The sequence below is a fragment of the Vidua macroura genome, chromosome 3 (assembly GCF_024509145.1).
Source record: "Vidua macroura isolate BioBank_ID:100142 chromosome 3, ASM2450914v1, whole genome shotgun sequence".
Classification (NCBI taxonomy): Eukaryota; Metazoa; Chordata; class Aves; order Passeriformes; family Viduidae; genus Vidua; species Vidua macroura.
The window spans coordinates 73,451,831-73,464,117 of NC_071573.1; the positions used below are offsets into that span (position 1 = coordinate 73,451,831).

At 33.7% G+C, this 12,287-nt stretch overlaps 1 protein-coding gene across 1 annotated transcript in view; it reads right to left on the minus strand.

Annotated features, from left to right (window-relative positions):
- Positions 1 to 12,287, minus strand: part of GRIK2 (glutamate ionotropic receptor kainate type subunit 2) — a 356,820-nt gene that overhangs the window by 144,739 nt on the left and 199,794 nt on the right. Inside the window, exon 11 of the mRNA XM_053973181.1 lies at positions 4,641 to 4,847. Within this exon, the coding sequence (XP_053829156.1) occupies positions 4,641 to 4,847 (207 nt within the window). The remainder of the gene's footprint in view (positions 1 to 4,640; positions 4,848 to 12,287) is intronic.

Genomic DNA, 12,287 nt, shown 5'->3' on the forward strand with positions numbered 1-12,287 from the left:
CTTCCTTCCTTCCTTCCTTCCTTCCTTCCTTCCTTCCTTCCTTCCTTCCTTCCTTCCTTCCTTCCTTCCTTCCTTCCTTCCTTCCTTCCTTCCTTCCTTCCTTCCTTCCTTCCTTCCTTCCTTCCTTCCTTCCTTCCTTCCTTCCTTCCTTCCTTCCTTCCTTCCTTCCTTCCTTCCTTCCTTCCTTCCTTCCTTCCTTCCTTCCTTCCTTCCTTCCTTCCTTCCTTCCTTCCTTCCTTCCTTCCTTCCTTCCTTCCTTCCTTCCTTCCTTCCTTCCTTCCTTCCTCCCTCCCTCCCTTCCTCCCTCCCTCCCTCCCTCCCTCCCCCCCCCGCCCCCCCCCCCCCTCCCTGCCTACCTGCCTGCTTTCCTGCCTTCCTTCCTGCCTTCCCCTAAAGATCCTCTAATTGCCTATTACCATCAAGTCTTCTGAGATTTTCACTAATAAAAGAGCCATGGCTAAATTATCCTCCATTGTATTGAAAATCTCAACTGTCAGACCTTTTGCATGAAAATTACAAGAAGAAAGAGGGAAGAGGTGTTTCATAGCCTTTTCTTATAAGTCTCTATATGGTAGGGTTTCCTACAAGTATGGAGGAAAGAGGTAGAGTCCAAACAATATGATGAAATGACATTTGAAGTGGAAGAAAGCAAAAAGAAAAAGGTGGAAGAAAGTAAAATTTCTCTGGCTCAAAAAGGAAGGAACCAAGCATCTACACAGTCAGTTATTAGAAGGGTTTTTTTTCACTTCTACACAATAATACAAAGGGTTTGGCTATCAGTGTTCAAGATCATAAGGACCTTAATTTAAAATAAGAGAAAAAACCAACAGGTTATTGGAGGAAAAATCACTAAAATATTTAAACCACTTATATAAACATCTATTCTGTTATTAAAATAATAAAAAGCTACTACTATTATTTTTACAAATGTGAGTATTTGATATGCATTTATTTTGAAAAATTTATATTGATTATGAAAAATTCAAAATATAGTGAAGTAAAAAACATGTCTAAAGTTAACTGAAACTCAAAAGTTCTTTCTAAATGTTCAACTGTGTAAAATTTCTCCAAGCTGAAAATCCTATTCTTAGAGACAAAGAAAATTCTGATTCAATCCTCACATATGATTGAAGAGCAATCATGATGTAAAAATTGGATCTTTTTGTAATTATTTATGAATCATAAAAGATCTGCAAGCCTTGAAGTCTATTTGTAATGCATAAGCTTTGTGCTGTAGAAGAATCATTCAAAGAACCCCTCAAAAATAGATATTTTAAATCATGTATATATAATAATAAATGATTTCCCAGTGGATTTTTCATTTATAGCTCTGTCAAAGTATAAAACAGTATTTTTTTCCTGTTTTGGAACCCAATGTTAAGAATTTTTTTTTAAGTATTTTCAATCTGTAAAGTAGGATGTATAATTTTCTAAAAATAAAATTATATATTTTGATTCTGTCTGTGCTAGCTATATTGGAATATGACTTACATGCTTAAACTATATGTTGCATGCAATATAATACAGTGACATGACAACTTTTAGGACTTAAGAACAACCTGAAATTCTCCAGAATTTATTATTCAGTTCAAAACCTATTCAATAAATCTGTCCTTTCATAAAGTTTTTGAACCAAAGGCAGGAAGTCAGTATAAAGAATACTTTTTTTATGAAGAATTCATCCATAAAGAATGGAGATTCCTGGAACTTAGCTCCTTCTCCCTTAAATATGTAACACTCATATGGTGAACTAATCTGAGAAGAGGGTAAAATACTCAGTAAAAAAATGTGGGAAAGAAATCAAAATGTTTAAGAGGAGAAATTCAATTAAGAATTTATTCATACAGAAATGTTATCTGTATTTGCTCTCCTAGATAATATTTGTCATACATTTACAACTCTAGAGACCAGTGTGTTTTTCCCAACAAGAATTCATTGTCAGTTGTCAAAGGGAAGGAATCATTATACTAATTTTCACTGACAGTATTTACCACAAATTCAAAAATAAACTACTTATTGCTTGGGGACTGATATAAGAATGCAGGTGTGAACTCTAAGTAAAACAGTCAAGGAAACAAGAAACACGAGCAAACTATGGGAAAGAAGATTGAAAACAAACAGAGCTTGATGTAAACACTTCAGTCTCTTTTCATACTATAAAATTTAAATCCTGAGACTGACATGATATGCTAAGTTCAACTCAGATAGCATTATCTTTATTTTATTTAGATTTTTGAACCCCAGCAATTATGCAAAGTGACTAAGTACTGATTTACACAGTTTATTTAAATCTTAGATTTATTTGGTACTTTTAATCTTCATATAAATGGTGCATTTTCCTGTCTACACATATAATATTCCAAAATTATCCATTTAATTTATTCTTGGATTATGCATTTTACATGTTACCCTTTCAAACATATACACTACAGCACAGTGACCTTTTTCTCTGAACTTAACTGACAGATGAAAAAAAACAAATAGAAAAAAATAATTTCTAAAACCATTTTTCAATAGATTTAACTGCTATGGCAACTTTAAGAACCATCTTTACTCTGTAGTCTATTTTAATTAGAAACTCCAGTTGAAAAATATAGAATCATTTAACCTTTCAAAAATAAACAAATTGAGATTATTAAATTACTTCATAGGAAAGAAAACCTTTATGGCAATTTAAAAATATTCTCTAAGAGAAAAGGGCTGGGAAGCTAATGGAGCATGTGAAGTACCAACCCTATGGAAACACCCAATGTGGTAACTGTCTGTCTGGAGTTCTTCAATAAATTCTTTTGCCTCACTTTTGAGGTATGAAGTGTTGCTTGCTGGTAAAATGCACCTAATTTTACTAATAAGATGCGTGTAAATAAAGGGCACAGGTATATAAATAAATTGCATATATTCAAATAGATTGCATGTATTCAAATAGATTGCATATATTCAAATAGATTCTAAAGTAAGATTTGATAAAACCAGAGAAAAATTTAAAGCAAAAAATTTTAAAATTGAGAGAGACTTGTAAAAATTATGGTCCAGATTAGGAAGTTGGGCTACATTTTCCATGTGTACTAACACAGTCTCTAAACTTTTCTGACTCCTAAGTAAAAGTCATTTGAATAGAACAAAAATAAATGAATAAAAATAAATTTTAATCTGTGTTTTCTTGCATATTATTTATGGAAAAAAGACTACCTGTTTAATTCTGTGTTATCAAGAGGAAAGATGGGGAAAGCTATTGTTTCTGACACTTTACTTCTGCAACTTGTTCAAATGAATTCTATTTCAGGATTATCTTAGTGCAAAGCTTAGGAGGTCATACTAGAGTTTTCTTAAGAATGCTTTAAGGATGAATATTAAAAGGTGTATAAAACTGTGATTTATATTTGCTTCTGAATAAATACTTCCAGAATATCTACCTCAATTGTTGAAAATTAGTTCCAGATGAGGATGTTACCTAACAAGCATCAAAGCTAATAGTTTAACAGGTCTATGCACTTATTCATGTGTAAAAATGTACATTTATAAAGATGGACAGAGAGTCCAGATAAATAAGTTTGCTTTATATGTGTGTGTACTAGGTATTATAAATACACACATTAAAAAATAACATAATACTCCCACGCATTCTTCTTAAAAGTGTGAAGCCAGGCATAATCAACATCTGTTGCAACACCAATACCAGATTATCATTTACTAGAAAAGCATGAAGCACAACCCTCCTAGTAAATATGAATAATTTGATTAGAACATGTTTCAGCCCATCTGCTGAAATCTTAAAGCAAATTGAAACAAGATAAGTAAATATTTTTTCAAATGATTCATGCAGTTTTTGCCATCATTAAGAGGTTCTATTTCAATTAACTACAGTCTTCTATCTATTTTAAATTACAGTGATGTGCAGAATATGTTTCATCTCAATCTTTGACCTCATGTCTATAGAGAAAATGCTATCAAGCAGTTCACCCAAATAAGTGCAGAAAGGAACAATGGCATAATTTTTAAATTTTTGAAAATTTTTCTGAGACTGAAATCAACTGGCATGACTAACTGAGAAAGCACATTTTGAAGAACCTGAAGTAATACCTCCCTTAATCACTTGCAGTCAATTTTAATGGTATCTGGACATTGCTTTGTTCCATCAGTATATATTGACATTTTTGTCTTATTCCCTGCACTTTATTGGTAAAAATTCAAGAAAGATGAATATGAAATGATTTGTGAGTTTACACTATACACACAAAAGTTTCTCAAAGACAAAATCTCCGATCCATTATCAGAAAAGGAGACCTGACTTATATTGCTGTAGCAAATTTTGTTATAAAACAAAATTTTGTTATAAAACCTCTTACATGTGTTCTCAAAAATAAATTCTGAGTACTATTTATTTCATATTTTGACTTAGACATATGCTACAGAAGAGCTAAACCAAAACAAACACTGCCTATGGGCAAAACAGAGATGCTTTATTTTACAAATTCTACACTAAAGAAATAATGGATACCAGTCTACTTGCATCAATTCTTAAAACACCTGAATTTTGAAAACAGTAGTACTCAAATGACATTATCATAAAAGTTTTACAATTTTTGTAGAAAAGTCTGAAATCTAAATGCATATTTGAAAGCTTGTAAAAGTTAACTTACATGATCAATTAGTTCACGAACCATTCCATTCCACTGTCCGCTGGCATCTTCTTGGGCTCCATATTTTCCATCTTCCACCAGTCTAATCTCATAGGAAAATCCAAGGATAGTAGACAGCTCCCTGAGGAGGTCAATGCAATAACCTTCAAAACGATCATTTCCATACAAGGGTTTGTCAGATTTCTTGAACATAACATATGGCTCTTCCTGTAAGAATCAAGCCAGAATGGATAATGAGTGCCCCCACACCTTTCTTCTCATTTTAGCCTTAAGCAGTAGACACTCATGTGCTTACATATACATACACTCATAACATCACTCCCTGTGCAATGAAATAATATGAAAACTAGAATTCTTTTAATTTTGGCTCTGTGTGTCTGAAGTCTTCACATATTTTCAAAGATACTCTTTGTCTTTTTTTTTTTTTTTGAAAAAAATTACACTCTCAACACTGTAGACATGTCTTCAAGGAATGCATATACACATTAAATTTAAATGTGCTCCTTAACTATTTGCATTATACAGTAATATAAAATGTATTGTTTGGATGGACAAGGTAAGCCTTTTAAAATGCAGAAAAAATGTGCTTTGGCAACTGAAAAAAATTCCATTAAAACTCCAAACATCAATCAAATATTTTAAGTATTAGATTTTACACTTTTATTTATTCAAGTATTTAAACTGTTTTCTCAATGCTTTGTTAGGCAAAGCATTAAAAACTCACATGGGAAGGAAAAAGTCAGTGAAAGCACCTACTTCTCTATTGTCTCAAGTTATAGGCTGCCATTTACAAGAACACAGCAAAACCTGAGAACATTTACTCAAAAAATTCTATGATAGACATTCCATGCAAACTGAATTAAATTTCTTTAAGCATTTATCTTCTAATGTTTAAATCAAATTACAATTTAAATTTTTTTGTGTTAAGTGGTGTGCAAACAGACAGCAAACAAATTAAAATGATTGGCAGAAAAATTGCAATTATAGGAAGAAAATTTACATTTAGCAAAACAGTATTTTTACATCTGTTTCTCAGTATAGGGTGGCCTTTCTCAAATAGAAACTTAAAGGGAAAAATACAAAAAAACCTGGTAGTTTTCCACTACAATTGGAACCAATATTCAAGAACCAAGTAAGGTAAGACAAGTAATAGCATATTCAATCATTGCACCAAATAGAAGACTCAGTGAATATTCAGATAAACTCTCCAGGACAACTTAAGAAAATTTTTACAGTCCTAAATCCCCACATCAGCTCTCAGTGGGGCTAAAGGCACCTCATTCCACAAGCACCTGACTGCTTTAATAAGTCAACATTCCTAATGTAATTTTCTGTCTTGAGTTTTCCCATTATTTAAACATTATATCCACATATAACTGGAACTTCAGTACATAAGATTTTACCTAAAGAAATGAAAAGGAGAATGCAGGGAATAATCTTGTTCTTAAAAGAACTATTATATACCCGTATTGAAATTTGTAAGGTTACAGCCATGTTTTCAAAAAGTATATCACAGATCTTTACACAATTAGCAAGGAACAAACATGAAATAAATTGTCCAGCCAAACTACTAGGATGTTTTGACAGAAATTTCTCAAACAGCAGATAAACAAATGTCTCCAGAAGAGCTCTTCAAGATGTAGTACCGACAAGAACAAAGACCTAGCAGAAAACGTGAAAGTTGAAAACTATTTAAATTACAAGGATCACCAAATAATTCTTGAGAAACAGAGATGGTATCAGAGCAAAAACTATGTTTGAAAATAGTTGTTAATAAACTTGGGAAGTTGATATTAAATATCTCAAAGAAAATATCTGTAAGAAGAACAAATTTTTCAGGTGAAATGACAATTCCTTAAAGAAATCACGCCACTGGCCAAGCAGAAGCTATGCTATGATAAAACACAGTGTGCTTTTTTTTCATATGGTAGCAACAATTTTCTTCACATTAACTAGTATGGTTTAGATTTGTGCTCAAAACAGGGTTAGAACAGAGGAATATTTTCATTACTGCTGAGCAGCTTACACAGTGTCACAACCTGTTCTGTAGGCATGAAGGAATTCCAGTGTGGCTTGGAATGCTCATACATACAGATCCGAGATATTTGCTCTCAGAGTAGTTCAGATATTTACAGTCTTACACATCCCCCAATCTCTGGAATCTTGGCAAGATTCTTGACAACATTTTTGTCTCTGTCTTCCATTCCAAGCAATCCTGAGTTATCTGGGACAGAATTTAAATATGTGCAATATCGGGAAAGACATATGTTTGTCAATTTATGCTTTTAATTTTCCTTTACTTAATAAGCACAGCAGAATTTTCTTCATTGAGTAATTCAGCTCATTGATACATTCCTACATATTTTTCTATCAGATCATTATAGAAATCCTCAGACATTTTATCTGTTCTGCTGATGCATTATTATATTTTGTCAAAGAAGAATAAAAAATCTTGCAACCCTTTCTGGAATTCTTAGCTCCAACTCCAAACCATCTATACTCTTTACTCTGGCCAATTTGGACAAGGCCTACAATAGTATCTGTACTACTATTTAATGATTCGCAACTTTTGCCTAGAAGACTGATCAATAAGTTATTAAAACTCGCTTAATGCTTTTCCAATCCTACATTAATTTCTTACTGCTACTTTTTCTTATAGTCTTCTACTATACAAAACATTTGGTTTTTTTTCTCTTCAGACCTTTTATGTGCTATGGAAAGTGATTTCTAACTTAATTTGAGCAGGGTTGGTATTGGCAGCTTCATCTGTAATTACAGATTACACATGAATGTTTTCTCTAATATGCTTTTTCCTCGAGTAATACCTATTCTAAATACTGAACATGGCATTCAGGTATTCTGAACAAGTGCATGCAAAGGGTTCTACATGCTTCATTTGCTCAAGCTTTAAAGTTGTAGAATGGGCTAACGTAAAACTGGTTGCTACACACACTCTCAGGAAAGTCTCTATGCATTAAATGTACAATCACCATTGCTTCTTGGTGGATTATCACTTCCACCAAAATCATTCACTAGGACAATTATCATTGATTAGGTAGGCAGAGTTTTTAAACTGAGTGATAGGTAGATTGGCAAATGGTTTATAATTACTTTAAGATTGTTCACAATTTTTTTTTTCCTTCAGTTCCTGAAGACCCTTAAAAATTACTAGACTGTTGCATCCCGGAGTTTGGGTTTAGATTAGGGTTTTTAATTTATGTTAAAATAAGTCAAGTTCTGTAATCCCGCATTTCCCCCATGTTGTTCCCCCCCCCGCGGTTTCTGGCCCCACGCTGCCTGCTGCCGGATCTTCCCCCTGTGCCGCTCCTGTAACCACCCTGCCGTCCAGCCCCAGGAAACCCCGTGCTGGCCACCCCAAGCCGCACGATCCCACTCAGCCCGAGGCTCGGTGCCCGCCCCTGCGGGGTTCTCTGGTTGGTCGCTGTTGCTGGCGTCACCGCCACGGCAGCCGCCCCTATTGGCCGGCAGGCCGTGGATCCTCTCGCCCCGCCCCTCCATAAAACCCTATCCCGCCGGCATCCAGGCGCCATTTTCTCCCATGCGAGTGATGGGAGCGGTCGCGTCTTTCCATCGAACCGCGCCACGTATTCAATAAACCGTTCCTGCCAAGCACGGAGTAAATGGACAAATTCCTTACCTCTTTACTGGATCCCTAGTGCACGGTAACAGAGGCTGGCCAGCCCACGCGCCCGAGACACGGAGCCATGTCCAGGAACCCGCGGCAGCAAACCCCGGCAGCACGTGGAAGCTACGCCACAGCCGGGCTCCCAAGAGCTGCGTGCAGCCGGGGAGAGCGAAAACCCACGCCGCACTAGACCACATCACAAAACCAGTACTTGAAATCTTCTAAACAGCTTTAGTTGAAATTAAGTATTTCAACTGGACAATCTCCCCAGGAAGTCATGGAAACACCTTCCATTTGTGCTTTTACTATTGCTTGGAATGACATGAGTAGCTTGGAAACAAAAAGTCACTGATTAAACACTGACTATAGACTCCAGAATGAATCCTCAGGAAGACATAATGTTTCCAGGAAACATTGCTACTCTAAATTAACAACAGGTTAGAAAATTTTAAGATCAAAGTCATTATTTAATGTCTCATAAGACTAAAATATCTTTAATGAAGAGGTATGCAGAAGAGCCCCATCCCAAGCCAGATAAGCACTACAAGTGAGAATGCAGATAAACTTGTAAATGTAGCAAATAATTTTTCTGAGAAAATTCATTGAAAAGTAAATTTAACTAAAATACTGCAAATAAAGGCATGACTACAAGGAACAGTGGAATCACAGGTAGATTAAAAACCATGTCTGCAAATAGAAGATAAATCTTTGAAAAGTAATTAATATTGTAACTTTACAGACTGCTTTTAGTTGTGTCTGCAAATAGAAGATAAATCTTTGAAAAGTAATTAATATTGTAACTTTACAGACTGCTTTTAGTTGTAATAATGTGCAGTTAATGCTTGAATAAAAGCACACATTCTACAAAACAATTTTCTGCAACTTTCTCTTTTTCTTTTCAGATTTGAACAATAAATATTTACTTGAATTATTCCAGTGAGTTATATTATATTTCAACTAAAAAGATATTACTAGAAATTACAACAACTTTTAAATTTCAAGATCTTTTATCTTTTATTAATATTAATCAAACATATATATTTTTCCTTCATAATTTCAACATGGAATAGCGTATTTTTAAAATAATCTAAAATTTATTACTATCAGTATTGAGAAAAGCAAAACAAAGCAAAAAAATTAATAAATCGACAAAAAGAAAGTGGAAGGCCTACTGATGAAAAGAGAAAAATAATTTGAAAATTTGCCTCTGTTAGAACAGAGATTTTAATTATTAGCTTCTGTTCACCAGAAGGTGGGATACTGGAGCGTTAAAAGACTGCCACATCTTATTAAAATTGATATCAGATAGAAGGAATATACAATAGGTTTTCACAGTAGGCAGTCAAAATTCTAGTGGGAGAGGTGAAGAAATCCACTAGTTACTTTCAATCAAAACAATTGATGGGTGACCCATCTTTTTAAAGATAACAGATAAATGTATTATTTTAATTTTAATATTCTTTTAATATATATTAATTTAAAATTTAGCCATTAAAAACTCATGTTTGGGTATCCAAGAGAAAAGGGAGAGAAAACATGCACCACACATTTGAGAAAGCAGCATATATCAATAAAATACAATGTGGGAATACTATACTTTGAACAAAGTGAAATTCTTTTAAAATTTATTCTAAATATTCCTTCTAATTCCTTCTAATTCTATTCCTATTTCAAACCAATTTTTATGGGAAGTACAATAAAAAAGGTAATTTCAATTTTCAAATGTGAAGTAACAAAAAAATACTAAATTTGAGAACATCACACACCTTTCATAATTTTCACACATTTCTTGGAAAATTTAAACTTGACAACTGTGAGCTTTTCTGAGCTTTGATGTAAGCAGATACATAAAAGTACATAAAAGCTACACAGGAAAAGAAACAAGCATTTATTTCAGCAGAACAGGGTAAATTAACCAGCATGATAACAGGTACAGGCTGGTATGAAACTAGCATTAAAAAAACCCTAAATACCATGTACATACGTTTATAAACATGGAAATTGAATTCCAAAGTTAAAACTCTCTCAAACTGGAAGTAGAAGATATACAAGAACAAAAATATTTAGATATTTACACTTAAAGTCTAAAGAGGAGAAATGTTTCAGAGTTCTTGTAGGAATCAATTTAGGAGAATCAAATAATAAGAAATCCTTACTACTGGTGTTGAAAATTTGTTTTCTGTAGGTTTTTTGTTTGGTTTGTTTTCTCTAAGTGCAGACTATTCATAAAGTAGGCTTTTTAAATGAGAAAGAAATTCTGAAGTTTCAGCACAGATGGTTTTAAAATAAAACAAATCAATAGTATCAAAAGGATTGATACATCCAAAGCTATGGTTATAAAAGATAAAAAACAGCATGCTCATTATTTTTCAAATGTTTCCCCTCCTTCCCTAAAAAGACCTGACTATCTCTCTAGTGGACATGTTCAGTTGGTGCTGGGGGCTGCTATGGGTTCAGAACTTGGAAACCAGACAGGTTTCTTCACAAAAACTACATGTAGGTAGATTTCTGAGAAAGGTTGAAGTCCTGAGAACTCCTGTCCCTGTCCAGAATAGAGCACTGAATTTTTGAGAAACCAAGGAATAATCTTTCAGCTAGCTACATGTAAAATGTATTATGAAAAACTCAAGACAAAAAGGAGCACATAGTTCTGTCCTTAGTTAAAGTAGATGAATTTATGAATCACAGTTTATATTTAATATTTTTTCCCATCAATATATTTTTCTTCTTCTAGAGACTCGGCCACCAGTAGAAATGCAGGGTATACTTACACCTGTAAAGATCTAAATGACTGCAAAATATAGGAGGAAAAAGATATTGCTCCAAATTTCAGAAATGAAATTAAAAATAAAAGAAAGACTGGGATATTTAAATGAAAAGTGAGCATTAAGGCAAACTACAGAGAAAAATGATTAAGGCTCCCCAGCTGGAGTCTACTATAGAATATTGTAGGGAATTCTTAAAGTGAAACATCATAGGAAAACCATATGAACAGCTTAAATGATAGAATTGTCTTTTCTTTTTTAATTTCAGAAAGATTTTGCAGACTCAGAAAAGGAGAGAAAGGCTGATGATGTAAGTATATTTTTAGGAGCTTTAGTATTTTATATTGTTCCCTTGCATTGCTACAGAAATGAATATTCAGTAATAGGCTTTCTGTTCAACAGAAATGTATTTTTTAAGCATAAAAAAGACAAACCTAAAAAATAAAGCTAGTACATGTGTGTCTGCACCAAAAATTGTTTCTGGTCCTTTTTACTATTCCAAGTGCAGCTCTTCCAATTTGTACCACTTCTTTAGAGTACCATTCTTCATAGCTGAAAAGAGTAACTGCAATTACCAAAACTTTTACTAAACAATAACTGAAGTAAAAAAGGCAGCAGCAACATGTAACACCAATTTAAAGTGGTTTTTTTTAATGCATTATTTAGATACCTGCAAAGAAGATGGATACTTATAAAAGACCACTAACCAAAAGTTAACTCTTAAGAGAAAGGGTATCCTTGATTACAGAAAGCAGCTTTTGTCTTAAATCTCAGGAGTCCTCTTTTGTGAGCTTTTCCAGATTAAAATCAGTGCTCATTGGCAGCACTGCTGTTTACATTTGTGCTATATACCGTTTCTTGAATTAAATATTTCAACCAAAAAAATGCCAGTATCACTATGTAAGAGTAATATGATACTTGGAGTATATTAACTCAAACCTCATCAACAGGCAGATGATAAAACACAAAAAAACTTGAAACACCCTGAATTATTGAGTGTTTCTTATGCAATCTTGCAGAGATTGATCCTTGTCGCAGTGTTGTTATCACAATCTGGAATCAAGCATACAGTGATGGCTATTGAAGAGTGCAGATACAAAGGATGGTTAATTACTGAGCAATGAAGGGAACAGGCCACTGGCAGAGACAGGACTACAATCTGTAAAGCAGCAATTCTAGCAGGAATTAGGTTCACATGAATTAAAGTTATATATCAGTGAAAAGGGTCAAGAAAAA